This window comes from Indicator indicator, chromosome 1 (assembly GCF_027791375.1).
Source record: "Indicator indicator isolate 239-I01 chromosome 1, UM_Iind_1.1, whole genome shotgun sequence".
Taxonomy (NCBI): Eukaryota; Metazoa; Chordata; class Aves; order Piciformes; family Indicatoridae; genus Indicator; species Indicator indicator.
The window spans coordinates 129,533,186-129,557,516 of NC_072010.1; the positions used below are offsets into that span (position 1 = coordinate 129,533,186).

Consider the following 24,331-nt stretch of genomic DNA (forward strand, 5'->3'; position numbering starts at 1 on the left):
GATTTTGTTCTACCTTGATTTTGTTCTACCTTGATTTTGTTCTACCTTGATTTTGTTCTACCTTGATTTTGTTCTACCTTGATTTTGTTCTACCTTGATTTTGTTCTACCTTGATTTTGTTCTACCTTGATTTTGTTCTACCTTGATTTTGTTCTACCTTGATTTTGTTCTACCTTGATTTTGTTCTACCTTGATTTTGTTCTACCTTCATTTTGTTCTACCTTGATTTTGTTCTACCTTCATTTTGTTCTACCTTCATTTTGTTCTACCTTCATTTTGTTCTACCTTCATTTTGTTCTACCTTCATTTTGTTCTACCTTCATTTTGTTCTACCTTCATTTTGTTCTACCTTCATTTTGTTCTACCTTCATTTTGTTCTACCTTCATTTTGTTCTACCTTCATTTTGTTCTGTTTTCAGGAATCCAAGGGCTAAAAATAGTAATATAACAAAAATTAGATTATTTAACATCAGTAATAGTCTGATGTGAAGAACTCTGTAATCAGTAAAAATTGGAATTAATGCTGGCCATCTAAAACCTTGCTTTTTGTGTTCATAAGGGCTCAGGTATTCAAATCTGATAGGGAGGAAAAAAAAAGATTCTGTCTCACATAATATGTTGAGAGACCTTACAAGTTGTTGGTCAAGAGAACTGCTTAGTTTTCCTGCTTCTCAAAGCTGACTTCAATCTGTTGAACATAACCTTTAAATCAATGCACAACCTTTCTTTTGTGACAGGGAAGACACTGTCAGCTGACACCTACACCACTTCTGTGTACAGCACCATCAGTGTCAGCACAGCTGAGCAAATTGTGTCCAAAATAGAAACTGAGGTAGCAGCTGGAAAAGTAGAGCCAAAGGATGTGGAAAGGATGGTCAGTGAGGTTAGCAGGGTCCTGACTGCTTCTCAGCCATTACCTCCCCGGATTTCTAACAGGTAGGTCGCTCTGGCAGAAGGCTAAAGGTGTGGTGTCTTGACTGTCTTGAGAAATTGATTTTGGCAAGTTTCTCTCTTTCAAAGTCAGAATCCAAAAGAATCATAGAATTGCTGAGGCTGGAAAAGTCCTTTAAGATCATCGAGTCCAACCCTAACCCAACTCCCATGGCCACTAAACCATATCCTGAAGCACCACAGCTGCAGCTTCCTGAACACCTCCAGGCAGGGGGACTCCACCACCTCCCTGGGCAGCCTGTTCCAACCCCTCACCACTCTCTCAAGCAATAAGTTTTTCCTCATGTGCAACCTAAACCTCTCCTGCCACAACCTCAACTCATTGCCTCTCTCTAGTTACTTGGGAGAAGAGACCAACCCCAGCCTCACTCCAACCTCCTTTCAGGGAGCTGTAGAGAGCAATAAGCTCTCCCCTCAGCATTCTCTTCTCCAGACCAAATACCCCCAGCTCCCTCAGCTGCTCCTTGTGTGATGCCTTCCAACACCCTCCCTAGCCTCATTGCTCTTCCCTGGACATGCTCCAGCCCCTCGATGTCTTTCCTACCCTGTGGCACTTAGAGTATTTCTTGTTCTTTAAAATCCTTACACAGCCCAGAATCAGTTTAAAATCCACACATAAACCAGGAGCAGTTTCAAATCCTTACACAAACCAGAGACAGTTATCATTCTACTTGTTACCAGCTTTCCTATAATCCCATGCCATGTCAAACTGTATTTTCTTTTGTGCTGACACCACAATAAGTGAACACAAGTCAGCTGTATTTTACACTGCTCTTGGGTTGCTGCTCTCTCTGGGGAGACCTCAGGGCTACATTTCAGTATCCAAAGGGAACCTACAGGAAGGCTGGGCAGGGACTGTTTAGAAGGGCTTGGAGTGACAGGGCAAGGGGCAGTGGTTTGAAACTGGGGCAGGGCAGATTTAGGTTGGATGTCAGGAGTGGTGAAATATTGGAACAGGCTGCCCAGGGGTGTGCTTGAGGCCCCAGCCCTGGAGACATTCAAGATCAGACTGGATGTGTCCCTGGGCAGCCTGCTCTAGTTGGAGGTGTCCCTACTGCCTGCAGGGGGGTTGGACAAGATGACCTTTGAGGGTCCCTTCCAACCCAATGCAATCTGTGAAGCTTTGAACTTCGTTGAGAATTGTGAGTCTGTGTGCTTGGTAATATTAAATATCTCTTTTTCTTAACAGAGTTATAAAACTGGTGGATTCTATTGGCTTGAAACTCAACTTTTCAGCAGCGTCTGCTGATTTTGTCTCCCCTTCCTTGGCTCTGGCAGTTGTCAAAACCAATCGCATCCGTTCCAACCAAATGTCTTTTGCTGTCCAGGACTCAGCTGATCTCCAGGTGAAGACTGATAGTTCTAAAAGACAAATTCTCCCTTATAGTTTTGTATTTATTTTTAAGTATTTATGTCTGTCTATTTATTTTTTAAGTATTTATGGCAGTATATTTATTTTTAAGTATGTATGGCTAGCTATTTATTCTTAAGTAGTTATGGCTATATATTTAATATAAAGTATTTATGGGTTTATATTTATTTTTAAGTTTGGTTTTAGATTTATTTCTAAATGCTTCTGGTTTTATCTATGGAACTGAAGTTTTTTCAGTGTTTATGTTACAGTTCCAGGATCTTTTGTTCATGTTGGTTGTTTCAGAGAAAAAATACTTTGGTTTTGAAGCCCTCAGTAGTTTTTCCTTTCATTTTTTATATTGTGTAAATAAGCAACAGGAATCTGTTAGGAAATGAATTGCAGAGGGTTCCAGGAAAGAACTGTTCTGTTGCTTGGATAATGACATTCATACATTTGTCACTCAGGACTAGTTGGTCTCACCAAAAAAGAAGAGCTTAGAAAGGTTGGATCCACTTTGTCTCACTCCAGGTCTCCTTCCTGGTTGAGGAAATGGTAATTTGGACAATCCCAGCCTGTGAGGCTTAAGAAAGGAAAGTTCTGGACAAGTTTTGGGAAGTTCTGCTCTCTCAGGGGAGGAAATAGTGTAGTGTGAGCTTTAGAATCATAGAATCATAGGTTCACAGAATGGTCCAGGCTGGAAGGGACCTCCAGAGGTCATCCGGTCCAACCTCCCTGCAGTGAGCAGGGGCATCCCCAGCCAGATCAGGTTGCCATTCCCTTGAATATCTCCAGGGAAGGAGGCTCAACTGCCTTCCTGGGCAACCTGTTGCAGAGTTCCACCACCCTCATAGTGAAGAACTTCTTCCTGATAGCCAATCTAAATCTGCTCTTTAGTTTGAAGCCATTGCCCCTGGTCCTGTCACTGCAGGCCTTTGCAAACAGTCTCCCTCCATCCTTCCTGTAGGGTCCCTTCATGTACTGGAAGGCTGCTCTTAGGTCTCCCTGGAGCTTCCTCTTCTCCAGGCTGAACACCCCCAGCTCCTTCATAGCAGAGGTACTCCAAGTCCCTGATCATTTTCATGGCCCTCCTCTGGACCTGCTCCATCAGGTCCATGTTAAAAAGACAGTCTTAAACCCATCACACCTTCCTACACTGAGGGCTCCAGACTTGTACACAGTACTCCAGGTGAGGTCTCAGCAGAGCAGAGCAAAGTGTCAGAATCACCTCTCTGGCTCTCCTGGTAACACTGCTTTGGATGCAGTCCAGGCTGCCCTTGGCCTTCTGTGCTGCAAGCTCACACTGCCTGCTCCTGTCCAGCTTCCCATCCATCATCACCTCCAAGTCCTTTTCCACAGGGCTGCTTTCTAACACCTCATCCCCCAGTCTGTATTGATAGTGAGGATGTGGTACTGGAACTGTTGTGTGACACTGAAAATGATCTGGATTGTTAACATCTGAGAGCCTTTCTGTTTTCCTAGCAAAATATGGTGCATAAACCACAGAATCACATTCAGTGACTGTGATTTTGGGGTACATGCTGACAAAATTTTTAGGGTTCCCATGACAAAAAAGTTTGGAGGCTATTGGTCTAAAAAGAAGAGTTAAACCATTTTCTGAAGGGCACTGTGAGATTCTTCCACTGTTGCTCCTCCTCCACCCATTCTTGGAGTGCACAGATGATCTCTTTCTTCAGTTCTGCTGATGTTTCACATCTCTGAGGAGCTCTGAAATGATGATACTTGGATGTAAAGTGGCAAGAAAATGTTAAAGCTTTGGTACTGAACAAAGCTCTCTGTCTCATGAGTACAGCACAACAAACTGGGTGGAAGTTAAGGTCTTTTTGTGATGCTGGATCAGTAAACTCTTGAGAACTGTAGCTCATCCAGTTTATTTGTATCATCTTTCCTAGTGATCATAGAGGGGTTTATGGTCTTAGATTCTGCTTAACCTCCTGTACTTAAAAACCTCTTGTAAGATAAGGGCTTTTTTTACAGCTTTTCTGAATTCTGGCAAAATTCATATGGGGCATAAAAATTCTTTGCCTTTGCAGGCTTCTGTTCTGTGAAATGTTCATTTCCCTGTACAGTTCCATAGACCTACCTAGGTTGTTGCTCTTCACCTTTTCAAATCAATATTGTCCACCACAGTGATGTGTTCTTGGGTTCTGTCTCTGTAAGCAAGTGAGTAAAACCAGAGTACTTCCAGTAATAATGCAGACCTGAAATGAGTTGCATCCTTTTCAGGTCTGCAAATGCTATTTATCCATTGGAGCAGGAGAAGGATGAGAGAGCAGCAGTGAGCTGCTGACAGTGATGACAGAGATAAGCCTTTTAAAGTCCTAAACTGAAAATAAATTTATTTTTCTTGAAGCATTTTCCTTTGCATTTATTTTTGCAGATCTCTCTAGGCATTAAAGCAATTAGTGATCTAAATAGCCTTGGATCAATTACACTTCCTTCATCACTGCTGACAAGTTTACACCCTGGAGAGTTGGACTTGGCTTCTAGAATTATATTCAACTTCTTTAAAAAGACCTCTGTGTTCCAGGTATCTTTTTGATCCTCTCTTCATAATGGTTTTAAAGTGGAGCCTAAAGCAAAATAAAACCTGAATGGGCTTTTTAGCCACAAAACACATTTCCGAAGCTCCTGGTTAAAAACTAATTTTTGTCCACATAACAACTGAGATTTTAGGTGCTCTACTCTGCTATTGCTTTCTTTAAGATTTTAAAATCTTAATTCTTTATTGTTGTTCCAGGATCTGTCCTTGAAGAATGCATCTTTAATCAGCAATGTTATATCCTCAAGTGTGGCTAACCTCACAGTTAGCAACTTAAAGGAAAATGTCACTGTCACTTTACAGAACATCAAACCTAACCAGGTACAGTTTGCGTTTTTTTTTTTTGGCAGACTTGAAGTGCAGTTTTGTTGTCTCCACTGGAGCCGTTGCAGAAGAAATGCTACAGCTACTACTACCAAGAATGCAGCTTGGTTGGCTCTGCTTTACTAGTGTGGATGTTTAATCTCCATCAGAATTTACAAAATCACTCAATTTTGCATATTTATCACTGGCAAAACATTTTGTTCGTGAATGGTCTGAGGTAATTTTGCTCCATCATCCATCCAGTTTTTTATTTTTCTATCTATGCTTCTCTTCTCATAGATTCCTAGAATGGTTTGGGTTGGAAGGGATCCTAACAATCACCTAGTTCCAAGCCCCCTGCTAGAGGAGGAGCACCTAGAGCAGGTCACACAGGAACACATCCAGACAGGTTTGGAATATCTCCAGAGAAGGAGACTCCACAACCTCTTTGAGCAGCCTGCTCCAGGCCTCTGACACCCTCACAGGGAAAAAGTTTTCCCTCCTGTTCCCCTGGCACCTCCTCTGCTCCAGCTGGCACCCAGTGCCCCTTGTGCTGTCCTTGGCCAGCCCTGAGCAGAGCCTGGCTCTGTCCTCCCCACACTGCCCTGCACATCTTTCTCCCCAGCACTGAGGGCAGCCCTCAGGCTCCTCTGCTCCAGCTCCCTCAGCCTAGCCTCACAGGGAGATGTTCATATTTTCACATGCTGAACAGATGAATTTAATTAAAAGAATCCTTTCTATGCACCTAAATGATTTTTTTTTATGTAACCATGCATATTAACTGCATACACTATTTATTCTTGCCTGCATTGCTAATTCATTAATTATTCATCATAAACGCAGAGTTCAGTAAAACACCTTTTTTATCTTACCTCCTAAACAGGATAATTCAACAGTTAGATGTGTTTTTTGGGACTTCAGTAAAAATGGTAAGTACTTGGTATCACCCAAGATCTCATGTTGGATTAGCTATGGCAATTCGTGTTACTATAAATGAAGGCTTTCCTAAGTGACCAAGCTGTTTTCATTGACAGGTGGACATGGAGGCTGGTCATCTGAAGGTTGCATAGTTAAAGAAAGCAGAGTAAATGAAACAGTCTGTTCATGCAATCACCTCACAAGCTTTGCAGTTTTGATGGTAATTATTAAAAATCAAAATGATGCAATCTTAGCCTGACTGAAGAACACATTGAAACAGATGTCCCTTAAGCACCTTCAGTATGCACACAGCACCTATGAAATACTGCTCAGGTTCTATTCACTTCATGGCTAGTACATCTAGAATCAGAGAATGGTTTGGGTTGGAAGGAACCTCCAAAGGTCATCCAGTCCACCCCCCCTGCAGTCAGCAGGGACAGCCTCCATGAGATCAGGTTGCTCACAGCCCTGTCAAGACTGACCTTGAAGATCTCCAAGGGAGAGGGATGGGCCCTCAACTCCCTCCCTGAGCAACCTCTTGCAGTGTTCCTCCACCGTCATGGTGCAGAACTTGTTCCTCACATCCAGTCCAAACTATTGTCCCTCATCCTATCCCTTCAGGCCTTTGCAAACAGTCCCTCTGCAGCCTTCTTGTAGCCCCCTTCAGGTACTGGAAGGCTGCTCTTAGGTCTCCTTTGAGCCTTCTCTACTCCAGGTTGAACACCCCTGGCTACCTCAGCCTTTCCTTGTTGCAGAGGTGCTCCAGCCCCCTTGTCTTTGTGGCCCTTCTCTGTCCTTCCTGTGTTGAAGCTGCTTGTTGAATGGCCCTGGAGTGAAAAAAACATCCTTAAGTGTTTATTGAACTGCAGCTTTTACATTCAGGCAGATGTTTGTATTGTAGGAAATAAAAATCAGGATAAATCAAATTTAAAACAGCTTTTTAATCAAAGAGGGCTTCGTAATTAGAAGCACAGAACCATAGAAGTATCTTAAGTTGGAAGGCACACTTAAGGATCATAGAGTGCAATTCTCTGCTCCTCACAGGACTAAGTTGGCTTTTCTGGTTTTCAATTACCCCTTTATATGATGCATGCTGGAAAGGACTGTTTGGTTGTTGTTTGTTTAATTGCAGAGAGAAAGGTACATTTTGAGAGGGTTTTTTTTGTTTGTTAATAAAAACACATTCTCTAAAATTAACTTCTGTTTCCATTTTAGAACCTGTATGGAAATACTCCTTTGAATCCCACACAGGAATTGGTGCTGACTTTTATATCCTACATAGGCTGTGGCCTGTCTGCAATTTTTCTTTCTATTACTCTTGTGACCTACATTGCCTTTGAGTAAGTACCTGCTCAGCTCAACTCAGCTGCCACTATTCTTGAGTTATGTGTGTTTGTAATCTTTACTGCAAAGTGCTGTCATGGATTTTGTCTCTGTTGGTAATGCACAAATGAGTCCAGTTGAACAGGATTCACAGAATGGTTTATGTTGGAAGGGACCCCAAAGATCATCCAGTTCCAACGACCCTGCCATGGGCAGGGACACCTTCCACTAGACCAAGGTCTCATCCAACCTGGCCTTCAACACCTCCAGGGAAGGGGCATTCTTGGCCTCCCTGGGCAACCTGTTCCAGTGTCTCACCACCCTCATAGTGCAGAACTTGTTCCTAACATCCAGTCTAAATCTCCTCTCCTCTAACTTCAAACCATTGCCCCTTGTCCTTATCACTACAAGCCCTTGTTAAAAGTCCCTTCCTGGCTTTCTTGTAGCTCCCTTCAGGTACTGGAAGGCTTCTCTAAGGTCTCCCTGGAGCCTTCTCCTCTCCAGTCTGAACAGCCCCAACTCTCTCAGCCTGTCCCCATAGGAGAAATTCTCCAGCCTTGTGATCATCCTCATGGACCTCCTCTGGACCTGCCCCAGCAGCTCCATGTCCCTCTTATGCTGGGGGCCCCAGTCTTTAGGAATTCAGTGTTTAGGAATGATAATCTTGTGGAGAAGTGAATTAACCATAAGGCTCTGTGCAGCAAAAACTGCAGAAGCAGCACTCTTAAATATTTTATGATGGATTGTCATCATAGAACTGTGCAGGAATGTGTTTAAAATACAGCTTAGGCAAAGCACTGCAGAATGACAGCATTTTTAAAAAGCTGGGATGTTTTCCTGTATCTGAGCCTTAACTACTGCAGCCTCCATATTAGATTTTGAAAATCCTCCTTGAAGTTCTTCAGTATAGAATCATAGCATCATAGAATTTTTGGGGTTGGAAAGGACCTCAAGGTTCATCCAGTTCCAACCCCCTGCCATGGGCAGGGACACCTCACACTACATCAGGTTGCCATGTCCAGTCTGGCTGCAAAAACCTCCAGGGATGAGGCTTCCACCACCTCCCTGGGCAACCTGTGCCAGTGTTTCAGCACTCTTGTGGAGAAGAATTTCTTCCTAACATCCAATCTGAATCTACCCCTTTCTAGTTTTGCTCCATTCCCCCAAGTCCTATCACTACTTGACACCCTAAAGAGTCCCTCCCCAGCTTTCTTCTAGCCTCCTTCAGACACTGGAAGGGCACAAAATGGTCAGTTTGGAGCCTTCTCTTCCCCAGCCTGAGTAGCCCAACTCTCTCATCTGTCTCCATAGGAGAGGTGCTCCAGCTCTCTGATCATCAAGAATGTATTTATCTCTATAAAGGCTTTAGAAACCTTGTCAAAAACTAAATCTGGCTTAGCAATAAAGAACATTTTGGGAGTTCTGTAACAAGAAGTCTAACCTAGAATGTAAAAAAAATATAAATTATGGCAATAAAGTCTAAGAATCCAAGTTCCTGATGGTATTTTTGTACCCTTATTACAACAACCTTTATTCATACAATTAATTGGGAAATCTTATGTATAAATGCAATACCTAAAGCATTTTATATCAATCACAGTATATAAACTAAGGTTGTGGGTTTTTTTGTTCTTGCCATTTGTGCAGTAAAGACTAGAAGAGAATAAACAAGCCAGGGATCCATGGACAGTTGATATCATTTCACTAATCTGCTTTTTGTTTTCAGGAAAATCAGGAGAGACTACCCCTCCAAAATCCTCATTCAGCTGTGTGCTGCATTACTTCTGCTCAACTTAGTCTTTCTCCTTGACTCGTGGATTGCACTCTATGACACACGAGGCCTCTGCATTGCAGTTGCAGTATTTCTTCACTATTTTCTCTTGGTTTCCTTCACCTGGATGGGCCTCGAAGCTTTCCACATGTATCTGGCCCTTGTGAAAGTCTTTAACACCTATGTGAGGAAATACATTCTGAAATTCTGCATTGTTGGCTGGGGTATGTATTTTTTTATTGTTGGGTTGGGTTTTTCTTCCTTTTTGGGTGGTAAATAGATACATTCTCTTATCAGCTATTTCAGTGTATGTCACACAATTCAGAAATGAAGGTGAAGCAGGCATTAAACATTGTGACCTTGCAGTGGCCAGGTGTTCATTACCAGTAAACCTGATACTATTCCACCTTTCTGAGGTGGGGAACTCCCTCCCTCATTGCAGAACAGAGGCTGCTGCAACGCAAATTGATAAGGAATATTCCTTCTGCAAGTATAATAGAACCAATTTGGCATGTGCAGGCTTCCATCTCCATTTGCCAGACAGGTTGTGTCAGTTGTGCTTTGATACAGCTTCATAGATTCATAGAATGGTTTAGGTTGGAAGGGACCTTAAAGCTCACCCAGTTCCAACTCCCTTACCATGTGCAGGGACGCTTTCCACTAGCCCAGGTTGCTCAAGGCCTCATCCAACCTGGCCTTGAACACCATTTCTGCAATAGCAACATTGCTAACCAAAAGCAGTAGAAGAGCTCTAACTGGATAAAGCAGGAAGACATTCATGACCTGGGTGTCCTCTCTGGTCACTTGACTGAATGTGAGTGATGGGATTTGCTGCCTTAGACTGAATGGTTTGGAGCTAGCTGTGGAGAAGATCTCTCAGAGAATCACAGAACATTAGGGGTTAGAAGGGACCTTGAAAGATCATCCAGTCCAACCCTCCTGCCAGAGCAGGAGCACTTGGAGCAGGTCACACAGCAGGGGTTGGAATGTCTCCAGAGAAGGAGACTCCACAACCTCTCTGGGCAGCCTGCTCCAGCCCTCTGCCACCCTCACAGGCAAAAAGCTTTCCCTTCTCTTGTCCTGGCACCTCCTCTGCTCCAGCTGGCACCCAGTGCCCTTTGTGCTGTCCTTGGCCAGCCCTGAGCAGAGCCTGGCTCTGTCCTCCCCACACTGCCCTGCACATCTTTCTCCCCAGCACTGAGGGCAGCCCTCAGGCTCCTCTGCTCCAAGCTCCAAGCCCCAGCTGCCTCAGCCTGGCCTCACAGGGAGATCTTCCACTGCCTGCAGCAGCTTGGGGCCTCTGCCATGGACTCTCAAGCAGTTCCCTGAGGTCCCTCTTGAACTGAGGGATTCAGAACAGGACACAATATTCCAGATGTGGATTCAGCAGGGTAGAGGAGAGGGGTAGGAGAACCTCTCTGACCTACTCACCACAACCCTTCTACTGCAGCCCAGGATGCCCTTAGCTTTCTTGGCCAAAAGAGCATATTGCTGACTCAGGGGCATTTTGTTGCCCACCAGGACCCCCAGGTCCCTTTCCCCTACACTGCTCTCCAACAGGTTAGTCCCAAGCCTATCCTTGTCCATGTGGTTGTTCTTTTCCAGATGCCAGACTCTACCCTTGTCCTTGTTGGGTTTCATTCCATTTCTCCCCACCCAGCTCTCAGCCTGTCCAGGTCTGGCTGAATGGCAGCACAACCTCTTGTTCCTCTCTGAGTTGTGCTTCTGAGCAGTTTTGTAGCAGAATGCTACAGTTTTTAGATTCTTTGAGGCAGCAGAACTCAGAAAACAAATATCAGAAACAGGACCTAGATTTCACAGAAAAAAATATAATTTCAACTCTTCCTAATACTGTCTATCATGATTTTCACTTATGTGTCTGCTCATAACCTCCTAGGGCTCCCAGCTGTAGTTGTGTCCATCGTGTTGGCAGTGTCACCAGACAACTATGGACTCATAACCACTGGGAAGGTTTCAGTCAACAGGCCTGATGAATTGTGAGTTAAAGGGAGGTGCTTTCTTGGGGGTGGCTGGGACACAGGTCCTGTGGAATTGCTTTTCTTTACATGAAAGGTGGGGAAGGAAGCAACAGAGGAGCTTTGAGATGGTGCAGTGCTGTAATAGGTCATGATTTTTGGGATCACAGAATCACAGAATGTTAGGGGCTGGAAGGCACCTCCAGAGATCATCCAGTCCAGCCCCCCTGCCAGAGCAGGAGCACCTAGAACAGATCACACAGGAACTCATCCAGGCAGGTTTTGAATGTCTTCAGGGAGGGGACTCCACAACTCCCCTGGGCAGCCTGTTCCAGGGTTCTGTCACCCTCACAGGGAAAAAATTCTTCCTCCTGTTTCCATGGAACTTCCTATGCCTCAACTTCCACCACTGCCCCTTGTGCTGTCATTGGGCATCACCCAGCAGAGCCTGGCTCCAGCCTCTGGGCATTCACCCTTTACAACTTGATCAACATGAATGAGGTCACCTCTCAGGCTCCTCCTCTCCAAGCTCAAGAGCCCTCAGCTCCCTCAGTCTCTCCCCATAAGAAAGATGTTCCACTCCCTTAAGCATTTCTGTGGCTCTATGCTGGACTCTTTCAAGCAGCTCCCTAAGGTCCTTGAATTGAGGGGCCCAGAACTGGACACAATATTCCAGATGCAGCCTCACCAGGGCAGAGTAGAGAGGGAGGAGAACCTCTCTCAACCTTCTAACCACAGCTCTTCTAATCCACCCCAGGATGCCCTTGGCCTTCTTGGCCACACGAGCACACTGCTGGCTCATGGTCAACCTCCCATCCACCAGGACCCCCAGGTCCTTTTCCCCTTCACTGCTCTCCAGCAGTGATGATTGCCTGTGTGTATGAAAGCTCTTACCCTTTGGCCAGAAAAGTACTTCTGGGTTAAGAGGCAAAAATGTTTTGCCTGTGCAATAACCCACACCCTTATTTCAGGTTCATTTCCCTTCATTCCTGTTTCTGACAACTTTTGACAGATTGTTCTCTTGTTCCAGCTGCTGGATTAAAAATCGAGTTGTCTTCTACATCACTGCTGTGGGATACTTCTGCCTGATCTTCCTGATCAATATCAGCATGTTCATTGTTGTGCTGATCCAGCTGTGTCGGATCAAAAAGAAGAAACAGCTTGGTGCTCAAAGGAAAACCAGCATTCAAGACCTTAGGAGTGTGGCTGGCCTCACATTCTTGTTGGGAATTACTTGGGGATTTGCTTTCTTCACAGTAAATGAGGTCTTTACTTACCTCTTCACCATCTTCAACACTTTGCAAGGTAAGTTTACCCTTCATGTGACTGCCCATTGTGTATGTCATAGAATGGAAAAAAAAAAAAGCACTGGGAAATAGCTTTTTTGGAGTTCAGCAATCAAGGTGTAATGTATCTTGTTAATTAGATTCAGAGGCTCATTAAGGCTGGAAATGACCTTAAGATCATTGAGTCCAACCCTAACCCAACTGCCATGACCACTTAAACCATGTCCTGAAGCACCACAACTACAGCTTCCTGAACACCTCCAGGGATGGTGACTCCACCACCTCCCAGGGCAGCCTCCCCTCACCATTCTCTCACTAAAGAAGTTTTTCCTCATGTCCAACCTAACCTTCCCCTGGCACAGCTTCAACTCATTGCCTCTTGGTTACTTTGGAGAAGAGACCAACCCGAGCCTCACTCCAACCTCCTTTCAGGGAGCTGTAGAGAGCAATAAGCTCTCCCCTCAGCCTTCTCTTCTCCAGGCTGAACACCCCCAACTCCCTTAGCCTGTCCTCATAGCAGAGCTGCTCCAGCCCTTGGATCATCTTTGTGGCCTCCTCTGGACTCACTTCAACAGCTCTGTGTCCTGCCTATTCTTGAGGCACCAGAACTGGAGGCAGAATTGGAGGTGAGGTCTGAGCAGAGCAGAGTCAAGGGGCAGAATCCCCTCTCCTGCCCCTGCTGGCCTCACTCCTCTGGCTACAGCCCAGGACAGAATTTGCCTTCTGGGCCAATGATATCTCCTGTTATTGCATTTGTTTGTGTGATTGCTGTCACCCCACGTTAGGAAAAGGCACTCTTCACTGCTCAGTGCTGCCCAATTTTTCCCCAGAGAAAAGTATTACTTCTTCTGATTAGGAATTGAAAAGAAATGAAAGACAAGCAAAACACTGTTCATCAAGAGGTAGTAAAAGTCAGTTTTGCAACCTTCTTCAGTGTTTTGTTTTGTTTTGTTTTTTTCAGGGTTCTTCATTTTTATCTTCTACTGTGTAACAAAGGAGAACGTCCGTAAACAGTGGAGAAGGTATCTCTGTTGTGGAAAATTCAGGCTGGCTGAAAACTCTGGTAAATAAGAGTTTACTTATTTTTTTAATGTAGATATTTTCACTTCTGAATACTTCTGTTCAGTGTTAAGTTCCTACTATTTTTAATACTATTAAAAAAAAAAACCAACTCAGTAAATCATTTTGCTGCAGTTGCAGATCTGATTTATTATCCAAGGTATAACAAATCTCCAAAGTGATGCTCTTTAAATGTGATGCAGTTCTTGTACACCATTGCATTAAGCTCTTAGCTGCAGCTGCTCTCTTCCACTGCAGTGCAGATGCAGTGCAGAGCTGCATCTTTGCAGGAAGACTTTTGGGCAGTTAGAAGCTGTAAGCTTTGTTCCAGCTTCTGAGTGGACTGTGGTTTTAGCAGGGACTTCCACAAAAAGAGGGTGAAGCAGAGTTTAAACCAACCAAACAAAAAGAAAGGATAAATGATTTTGTGCTGCTTTGTTGTTCAGTAGCTGACTTCTCATAGAGCTCTTTACTTGTTATACACTTAGAGGGTCAGCTGTGCTTCAGTTATTTCTCTGATGTGGTCTGCAGTTGTAAAACTGACAGTTGGCCGCTTGTGCTTAAAAGGGGACAAGAGAAAAAGGAACTAGATTTAAATATCAGGAATTGTGAAATTCTTAGGAGGAGTCCTGACTAGAATACTGTAAGGAGAATAAGTAAAGCCTTGGTTGTTTATTTAAATTCAGTTGCATTAACAACTATATTTTTATAGAATGATAGAATCATAGAATAGTTTGAGTTGGAAGGGACCTCCAAAGGTCATCCAGTCCAACCCCCTTGCAGTCAGCAAGATCAGGTTGCTTTGTCGAGCCTCACCTTGAAGATCTGCAGGGATGGGGCCTCAGCTCCCTCCCTGGGCAACCTGTTGCAGTGTTGCAGCAGCCTCCTGCTGCACAACTTGTTCTTCACATCCAATTTCAATCTGCTCTGCTCTCATTTCCTGTCCCTGCAGGCCTTTGGGAACAGTTCCTCTGCAGCCTTCTTGTAGCCCCTTTAGGTACTGGAATGCTGCTCTTAGATCTCCCTGGAGAATCCTCTTCTGCAGGCTGAACAACCCCAGCTTCTGGAGCTGAAAATTTCCCATGAACAGCAGTAGGTTTCCAGCGAACTCCAGTGCTGCAAAAAACCTAGAAAGCACATCTGACTGTCAGAGAAAGATACTGACAGAGGGTGGACAAGCAGAAAGAGAATACAGAACAGAAAGAGTCCTGGTGGACAAGTTCTTCAAGGGACAGCAATGTGCCCTTGTGGCCAAGAGGGCCAAGGGCATCCTAGGGTGCATTAAGAAAGGTGTTTCCAGCAGGTCTAGAGGTTCTCCTGCCCCTCTGCTCTGCCCTGATGAGACCACACCTGGAATACTGTGTCCAGTTTTGGGCTCCCCAGTTCAAGAGAGACAGAGACCTGCTGGAGAGAGTCCAAGGGAGAGCCAAATCTGCTCTCATTTCAAACCATTGCCCCTCGTCCTGTCCCTGCAGGCCTCTGCAAACCGTCCCTCTCCAACACACATTTGCTTATTGCTTATATGAACTGTGCTGTTTTCTATACCCTGTTCCTCTTGCAGACTGGAGCAGAACTGCTACCAATGGTTTGAAGAAGCAGACTGTAAATCAAGGAGTTTCCAGTTCTTCCAATTCCTTGCAATCAAACAGCAACTCCACCAACTCTACAACGCTGCTGATGAACAATGACTACGCAGTGCACGCCAATGGCAATGGTAGGTGTCATGCACAGTAGGATTTCTCAGGCTGCTTTTGTTCTTGCCCTGAAATACAAGTGTTACACTCCTTGGTGCTGATAGAAAGGGAAGTGCTGACAAAATGTGGTTCATTTTGGAATGTCCTCAAAAATTTATCACACTTCATTTTTTAGGAACTACTGGAGAGAGTCCAAGGGAGGGCTACAAGGGTGCTGAAGGGACTAGAGCACTGCCTGATGAGGAAAGGCTGAGAACCCTGGGGCTGTTTAGTCTGGAGAGGAGAAGACTGAGAGGGGATCTAATAAATGTGTATAAATATCTGAGGGCTGGGGTCAGGAGGGAAGGGACAGGCTCTGCTCAGTTGTACCCTGGGATAGGACAAGGGGTAATGGATATAAACTCCAGCACAGGAGGTTCCACCTCAACATGAGGAGGAACTTCTTCAGTGTGAGGGTCCCAGAGCCCTGGAACAGGCTGCCCAGAGAGGTTGTGGAGTCTCCTTCTCTGGAGCCTTTCCAGCCCTGTCTGGATGTGTTCCTGTATGACCTGTGCTGGATTCTATGGTCCTGCTCTGGCAGGGGGATTGGACTTGAAGATTTCCAGAGGTCCCTTCTAACCCCTAACATCCTGTGAGCCTGTGACTTACAGACAAAGTTTTAAAATACTCATTTCTTCTAGCCAGTGGGAACCCTTGGTTTATATATCAAATAATAGCTAACAGCTATTATAGAATAATTACTTACGAGAATCATGGAATCATGCATGGAAAGACCCTTGAGATCATCAGGTCCAACCTTTAACCCTACTCTACCAAGGTCACCATTAAACCATATTGCTAGGCATCATTTCTAAATGACTTCTAAACACCTCCAGGGATGGTGACTCCACCGCCTCCCTGGGCAGCCTGTTCCAATGCCTGACCACTCTTGCAAGGAAAAACTGTTTCCTAATGTCCAGCTTAAACCTGCCCCGGTGCAGCTTGAGGCCATTCCCTCTTGTTCCCTGTGAGAAGAGCTCAGCACCAACCTCTCTACATTGTTCTTTCAGGTAGTTGTAGAGGGTGATAAGGTGTCCCCTCAGCCTCCTCTTCCTCACACTAAACAGTCCCTGTTCCTTCAGCTGCTCTTCAGCATTCTCATTCTCCAGGCCCTTTACCACCTTAGATGTTCTTCTTTGCCACCATTCCAGCCCCTTAATGTCCTTCTCATATGAGGGGCCAAAAACATTTGTTGTCACCTGTATACACGACAAGAAACTTCAGGCATGTTTTAAAACAGTTCAGATTTTAATCCTTATTAAATTAAACAATGCCTGAAGAAGAAGGAAAAATAGGATAATAATACAGCTTGAAAGTAGGAAAAGTTCCTCTTCAGCCTTTCTGTAGGATCCCTTCAGGTACTGGAAGGCAGCTCTGAGGTCCTCCTGGAGTCTTCTCTTCTCCAGGCTGAACATCCCCAGCTCCCTCAGGCTATGCTCATAGCAGAAGCGCTCCAGCCCTTGGATCATCTTTGTGGCCTCCTCTGAACTGTGTGTCCTTCTTCTGGGAACACCAGAACCAGAGGCAGTATATATACAGAACATGTATGGAGAAATCCACATTTTGAACTGTTGCAGGGGTAAAATGGGAGTGTCTGAACTCCCTGCAGAGACTGAAGGAGCAGGGAGGCTTCCTTCTGAACCTTTCTGATAGAAGATGCTCTTTGGTTGTTGATTCCCCAGGCCATCTCCCCAGTGAGAAGAGCAGCGTTTCGTTCAGCCTGCAGAACGGGGACGTCTGCCTCCATGACTTGCCAGGCAAACAGCTTGTAGCTGAAGATAAGGATGATGCAAGCAGCCAAAAAAGCCACATCTCCCTCAGAAGGACTTCCAAGAGGGGCAGCCTCACTTTTATGGAGAAAATGTGATTTTCAGCATTTTCAGCAGCACATTGAGGGGGCCTAGAAATTTACTTTCCCAAGATTTACATAATGTGAGCAGACCAAGGACTGAATCTTATTTAATCTACGGTACTGGAACTTCAAGGCAGCCATGCAAGGGATTGAGAAGGACAACTATTTGAGGTGGGGGAGGTGGGGCAAAAAAAAAGGAAACAAGAGAAAAAGGAAGCTATTATTTTGACCAAGGTATCTTGGATGTCAAATGACAGCTGGCACAGTGCCATTTTTTGATTGTTCATTGAACAATGGTTTTTTAGGTTCTTTTTTTTACATCTTATTTTGTTTAGACTTTTTTTTTTCATTTAGGTTCTCTTTTTACATCTTATTTTGTTTAGACTTTTTTTTTTTTCATTTCAACCAAGTTTCTCTGGCTTTAGTACTTAGTAGTATTGTACTAAAAGGAGGAAATGAACAACTTGTGCCCACCAACAATGTTACCTTTAAAGATGTTAGCTACACTGTTCTCAACTTTTTATACCTTGTAGTAGCAAACTCTAGCCATGTACAGAAACAGGAAACTTCTCAGTCTTGCAGCATCTTAATAACACTTTTATATTTATTTCTTGTAATATAAAGTTAAATATTCCTATGTGTAGAAAAAGAATTGGTATTGTGGTTTAACTTCTATTGTCAGTTTGCATTTGTTCTTTGGAGGTCTCCTCCAACCCCAACTCATTCTATGATTTTGTAATTTAACTTTACCATAGAATGATACAGAAGTTAATTTGTTCAGTAAGTGAAAAACCTTACAGTGGTTTAAAGCCAGGCTGGGTGCAGAGTAGGTTGCGAGCAGCTCTGAAGAGAGAGACTTGAGGGTGTTGGTTGCTGAGCAGCTCCCCAGGAGCCAGCAGTGCCCTCCTGCAGCCCAGCAGGCAGCTGTGTGCTGGGCTGCAGCCAGAGGAGTGTGGGCAGCAGGGCAGGAGAGGGGATTCTGCCCCTTGGATCTGCTCTGCTCAGACCTCACCTCCAATCCTGCCTCCAGCTCTGGTGTCCCCAGCAGGAGAAGGACACAGAGCTGCTGGAGAGAGGCCAGAGGAGGCCACAAAGATGATGCAAGGGCTGGAGCAGCTCTGCTGTGAGCACAGGCTGAGGGAGCTGGGGGTGTGCAGCCTGCAGAGGAGAAGGCTCCAGGGGGACCTTAGAACTGCTTCCAATAGCTGAAGGGATCCTGCAGGAAGGCTGCAGAGGGACTTTTGCTGACGATGTCTAGAGACATGCCAAGGGGGAATGGTTTGAAGCTGAGGGAGAATAGTGTTAGACTGGAGCTGAGGAAGAAGTTCTTCAGTACTTCAGAGGGTGGTAAGACTCAGGAATACGCTGCCCAGGGAGGCTGTGGCTGCCTCCTCCCTGTTGAAGGCCAGGCTGGATGAGGCCTTGAGCAGCTGAGTCTAGTTGAGAGGTGTCCCTGCCCAGGGTGGGGAGGTTGGAGGAGATCATTTCTGAGGTCCCTTCCAACCTGAGCCATTCTGTGACTGTGTGAAATACATTCACTAGATACAGAGCTGTACTTACAAGCACTGTTAGTCTTCAACCTCTTAGTATACCACAGAGGGACAGAAACTGGGTCTCACCCAAGCAGAGAGCCATGAGAGAGAGTAATAAATAAAGTAGTAGGTTAGTAAATACAACTCACTCATGTTAGTAGCTTGAGTAAGTCAATGGGTGTTTGTGCCATTGATTTCAGCAAGGTCACTGTTTCACCTTGAGTGGTGGCTTCAAAGATTAAACACTGCCAGATTTCCTTTGCAGTGATAGAGAAGTGTTAGTTTTTGAAGAAGCAAAAATACAGCAAATAAATGCTAGCTGCTATGTTCAGCAGCAGAGGATTTTCTGTGTCATTTTCTGTGTCTTCTAAGGGGCAGCTCTTGAACTAGTCTAAACAATATTTCTGCTTGCAGTTCAGCCCTTGGCAAATCAAATCCTGAGGTCCTAGGTCAGAATTCCTGAAGCAAAATTTCATTCCCTTTGTGATACTTGTCTGACAAAGCTGGATTTTGGCTCTTGGTGCACAAGTGCTGAAAGCTCCTACGACATTGTGAAGACTTCCTGAACAGAAATTAGCCTGAGCCCTGGCTCTGCCTCTTCTTCCTCACACAGGTGTGCAGCTATGGCCATTACTTTGGTTTTTTTTTTTTTTTCCCCTTGTGTTCTTGAGCAAAGGTTGGATGCTCCTGGAACAAGAGCTAGAACAAATTGGCACCAGCCTGCAGAGTGCTAGGCCCTGTAAAGAGGATTTCTTGAGGTAGCTGCACACAGAAGGGGAGCAAGGGCTTTGCTTTCCCAGAGGAATGGTGGTGGAATACTGGAACAGGTTGCCCAGAGAGGTGGTTGGGGCCCCATCTTTGGAGATATTCAAGCTGAGGCTTGATGGGGCTCTGGGTGACCTGATCTAGATGAGGATGTCCTGAGGTTGGACTGGGTGACCTTTGGAAGTCTCTTCCAACCTGGGTGATTCTATGATTCCATGACTCTGTGACTTGGTAAGGAGCCCTGGCACCACTCTCCTCAACACAAACCAAACTGTCTCCAGTCTGGAGCTCTGCTGTAGTTCAGAGAGGAACCTTGTCAGCACTCAACCCCCCTCCTGGTTCTGTATGCGATGCATGGGGTTTGTTTGGTCACCTATGTCCAAGCATACCCTGAAAATGCTTTTCAAGTGAGAATTTAAAGTATTTGTTGTGTTTATCCACAAGGTTTTAACTGCATGTTACTGAAAGACTGTACTGGAATGCCTAGTAGCTGGAATGCAATTCTGTGAATGCTTTTAACTGTTTGGCTAATTGCCTTTGCACTGTTCCTTGTGAATTTATTTAATGTTCTTGTATTTATATTTTCAACTGTACAAAAAATAATAAATTTACAGAAAGTACAACTTGTAAAATAGCTAAACTCTGCCTTTGTGATCAATGTGCTATTGTACAGGGGGGTGTTTTAGGTCTTCAGATTGCATCAGCTGCAAGGTGTAACCTTTTGGGGGAAAATTATGATGATGTTTGTTGTTTTCCACATATTTTACCTTTCATGGGTTTTAGCATATTGTTTTTTAGCAAGAAAGCCCTGATCAGCCAATGTTGCCCTCAGGTCTGCAGAAGCTATTCTACAAGAATGCTGTAAAGAGCAGACAGCTGAGTTTGGCTTCACAGAATGGTCGGGGTTGGAAGGGACCCTCAGGATCATCCAGTTCCAACCCTCCTGCCATGGGCAGGGACACCTCACACTAGATCAGGTTGCCCAGAGCAACATCCAGCCTGGCCTTCAAAGCCTCCAGGGATGAGGCTTCCACCACCTCCCTGGGCAACCTCTTCCAGTGTCTCACTACCCTTAATGGTGAAGAATTTCTTCCTAACATCTACTCTAAATCTCCCGTCCTCCAGTTTGGATCCATTCTGCTGAGTGCTATCACTACCTGACACACTAAAAAGTCCCTCCTCAGCTTTCCTGTAGCCCTCTTCAGATACTGGAAGGCCACAAGAAGGTCTCCTGGGAGCCTTCACTTCTCCAAACTGAACAACCCCAACTCTCTCAGGCTGTCCTCAGAGCAGAGCAGCTCCAGCCCTCTGCTCATCCTCGTGGCCCTTCTCTGGACACCTTCCAGCACCTCCAGATCTTTCCTGTAATAGAGGCTCCAGAACTGTTCACAGAGCTCCAGGTGTGGTCTGAGCAGAGTGTAGTAAAAGGGCACAGTCACCTCTCAACGGCTTCAGTAATTAAATTCCCTACGGAAAAGCATATCCCACTGTCCCTGACCTACTTGCAGTTTTCCTTTGCTTTTATATTTGCACACTGATCCTGTTAGAGTTCTTGGAATCATTTTTGTTTGATGTATTGCTGGGCTGGGGAATCTGTTCTGACTTGGTCCCTTAAAAGCATGCACACACTAGTTTCTATAACATTTCTTATACCCTCAGCTGCTCGTCAGCAGACCTCTTCTCCAGAGTGCCTTCCAGTACCTGAGGGAATCCTACAAGAAGGCTGCAGAGGGACTTCTCACGAGGGTGTCTAGAGACAGGACAAGGGAAGTATTTGAAGCTGAGGGAGAGTAGGTTTAGACTGGGTCTTACGAAGAAGTGCTTGGGTGTGAGGGTGATGACACTCTGGAACAGGCTGCCCAGGGAGGTTGTGGCTGCCTCCTCCCTGGGGCGTTCAAGGCACTTCGGCCCTGTCCGCCTGCACGGAAGCTCTCCTGCCTCGGGAAGACCGCAGGGCCCCCTCCTGCGGCCGCCGGGACAGCGCCTGGCGGACCCGCCTCGCGGGAGGAGTCCGAGCTCGCCGCTCCGCCTCGCCGGTCGGAGGGATAAGGCCACCGCCATCACTGGCGGGAGAGGGCTGCGGGTCTGGCGGGCGGGCTGGCTGGCAGGCCGGCCGGCCGTGAGGCGATGAGGAGCCGCAGCAACTCGGGGGTGCGCCTGGACGGCTACGCCCGCTTGGTGCAGCGAACCATCCTCTGCCACCAGGTGAGGGCAGCCGCCGCCCTGGGACGCCGGGTCTGGGGGCGCCGAGGTGTGCGGGGGCCTGGAGCTGCCGCCTGGGCCGGTGACCACGGCCTGGTTGCACAAGGGGCAGGACGGGGCTGGTGGAAGCAAATTTCTCCTCTGGGCGGCCCGTGGCCGCCTTTCCGTGTCCCTGCCTTTGCCGCCGGAGGAGGAGCGCGAGGAGGCTGAGGCGCTGCGGCTCTGCGGCGGTGTTCGCTGGGCCCTCCTCTAAACGCGCGGCGGAAGGTGAGTGGAAATAGAGCAAGTCTGAGCTCGCAGACAGTGGTACTGTGCACGGAACGAGTTCTTGGCCTTACGCTGCACATCGCCTCGCTGTAACGCTGTGTACTCATGCCCTTCAGCCGCGGTAACCCTATTTGGCCCTAACAGGGCCGGTGAAATGCCTGTCGGCGTCAGCTTGGTGTGGATGCAGGGCAGGGCTGGCCGAGGCAGGGCCTCTGTGCTTTGTGCCCTACGTGTGTGCGGCCGCGCACGTCCGAGAAATTCCCATTCCCGGCCCCGGCTTGCTGCTGCCGAGGCAGCCTGTGCCGTGCTGGCGCTAGCGGAGAGATCTCTCCTGCTGCTAGGCTGCTTGGGCTCTGCCTTGCCGGTAGAAAGAACGAAGGCTGAGGTCGGTTGTATGAGGTTTAACGAGGCCAAGTGCTGAGTTCTGCGCTTGGGTCACAACAACCCCATGCAACGCTGCAGGCTCGGGGCAGAGTGTCTGGAAAGCTGCCCAAGCAGAAAAGCACCTGGGGGTATTGGCTAATAGCTGGCTGAAGGTGAACCACCTGTGTGCTCAGGTGGTCAGGAAGACCAACACTATTCCTGGCCTGGACCAGGAATAGTAGGGAAGTGATTGTGCCCCTGTGTTCGTTTCAAATACTGTTTCCAATTTTGGGCACTGCACTGTAAGACAGACATGGAGTTGCTGGTGTGTGTCCAGAGAAGGGCTGGTGAGGGTTTTGGAGAACAAGTCTCATGAGAGACTCAGGGAGCTCGGATTGTTCAGCCTGGAGAAGGATAAGAGGTTATTGCTCTCTACAGCTACGTGAAAGGAGGTTGGAGTGAGGCTGCAGATGGCTTCTCCCAAGTAACTAACGACGGGGCAAGAGGTAGTGGCCTCAAGATGTGCCAGGGGAAATTTAGATTGGATATTGTGAAGAACTTCTTTACTGAAACAGTGGTGAGGCATTGGAACAGGCTGCCCAGGGCAGGTGGTGGAGTCACCATCCCTGGACGTGTTCAAGAAATACACTTGCTGAGGGTTACAGGGAACTGGGGAGCAGTGAAAGAAGAGATGGGACCTAAATCTGCTCAGGTTAGTAGGGTTTGTGTCACTGGCTGTGTTTGTGGGCACATGGTCAAGACACCTGTGAATTAATATTTGTGTGCTAATTACTGTAAACCCATTAGAAAAAAATGCAAGAACATGGTATAAGTGGTGTGAGAATACAATTTTGCTGGGCTGCAATGGGTTGTGCTCCTTTCTCTACCTTTTGTATATGGTGTGACTTTGGACAAGTCACTTCCTCTGCCTGCCTGGATTCCCATGTTTATAAAATGAGGGTGCAGATAACAATCTCCATTAGAGGAGAGTTGAAGCTTCCATGGTCTGAGATAAAACATACCCTGTGAAAGCTGTGCCTTAATGATATTCATAATTAAGAATAATAGAAAAGGGAACTTAATGGCAGTATGGGAGTTGATAGCAGTGACCCAGAATTTTGCAATTCCTGTTTACAGTGCTTGGATGTCCTTTCAGGACTCTGTGCTGCTGCATTTTCCACTAAGTGTTCAATGCTGGAGAGAGCTCAGAGATGAGGGAAGGAGATAAGTCTTCTGTGCATGGAAAGCACGTTACAGGCTAGCAGCAAGGCAGAGGGACAGTATCCCAAGAGGGCCTGGAGGGATGCTGCAAGGAGGATTTGCCTTCTGTATCTTAGCCTTTTTATAGTTTTCCACTGTGATAGATTGAGTTGTACTCAGCTCTGGTGAGGCTACGCTTTGAGTCTTGTGTCCAGTTTTGGGCACCTCAATGCCAGAGAGATGTGGAGGTGCTGGAGCTAGGGCAGAGGAGGGCAAGGAAGCTGGGAAGGGCCTGGAGAAGAAATCTGATGGAGAGCAACTGAAGGAGCTGGGGATGGCTAGTTTGGAAAAGAGGAGCCTGAGGGGAGACCTCATTGCTGTCCACAACTACCTGAAAGGAGGTTGTGGAGAGGTTGGGGGTGGTCTCTTCTCACAGGTAATTAGTGACAGACCAAGAGGGAACAGCCTCAAGCTATGACTGGGTAGGTTTAGACTGCACATTAGGAAAACATTTTTCCCAGCAAGAGTGGTCAGGCATTGGAATGTGCTGCCCAGGGAGGTGGTGGAATCCCCAAGCCTGGCTGTGTTTCAAGGTGGTTTGGATGTGGTGCTTGGGGCTATGGTTTAGGGGTGACCCTTGCAGAGTAGGGTTAATGGTTGGACTTGGTGATCCTGAGGGTCTTTTCCCACCTGAATATTTCTGTGTGATTCTGTGAAAACATCCTCCTGGGCTGGGTGAAAAGCTCCAGTGTTTGCTTGGGAAGTTAGATGGCTGTCCCTGGCCCCCATGTAGCCTTGTCTTGAATAGCCCATGGTGGCCTGGGCTGAGCTGCTGCTTCACTGCTGTTGCCTTCCTGGTGCTTTTCAGGGTGGAGCCAGGGAGGGGAATTTAAGCCAGGAGCAGCCTGGCAGAAGA

The 24,331-nt window shown here is 46.3% G+C and overlaps 2 protein-coding genes across 2 annotated transcripts in view; both read left to right on the forward strand.

The window, feature by feature from the left end:
* Window positions 1-17,101, forward strand: part of ADGRG2 (adhesion G protein-coupled receptor G2) — a 44,245-nt gene extending 27,144 nt beyond the window's left edge. The window contains exons 15-27 of the mRNA XM_054381808.1: window positions 738-936; window positions 2,141-2,297; window positions 4,704-4,853; window positions 5,064-5,186; window positions 6,052-6,097; window positions 6,203-6,306; window positions 7,302-7,426; window positions 9,136-9,404; window positions 11,078-11,177; window positions 12,187-12,461; window positions 13,404-13,505; window positions 15,063-15,215; window positions 16,917-17,101. Coding sequence (XP_054237783.1) covers window positions 738-936; window positions 2,141-2,297; window positions 4,704-4,853; window positions 5,064-5,186; window positions 6,052-6,097; window positions 6,203-6,306; window positions 7,302-7,426; window positions 9,136-9,404; window positions 11,078-11,177; window positions 12,187-12,461; window positions 13,404-13,505; window positions 15,063-15,215; window positions 16,917-17,101 — 1,988 coding nt within the window. The remainder of the gene's footprint in view (window positions 1-737; window positions 937-2,140; window positions 2,298-4,703; window positions 4,854-5,063; window positions 5,187-6,051; window positions 6,098-6,202; window positions 6,307-7,301; window positions 7,427-9,135; window positions 9,405-11,077; window positions 11,178-12,186; window positions 12,462-13,403; window positions 13,506-15,062; window positions 15,216-16,916) is intronic.
* A 4,409-nt stretch (window positions 17,102-21,510) lies between these two features.
* Window positions 21,511-24,331, forward strand: part of PHKA2 (phosphorylase kinase regulatory subunit alpha 2) — a 47,302-nt gene continuing 44,481 nt past the window's right edge. Inside the window, exon 1 of the mRNA XM_054399860.1 lies at window positions 21,511-21,588. Coding sequence (XP_054255835.1) covers window positions 21,511-21,588 — 78 coding nt within the window. The remainder of the gene's footprint in view (window positions 21,589-24,331) is intronic.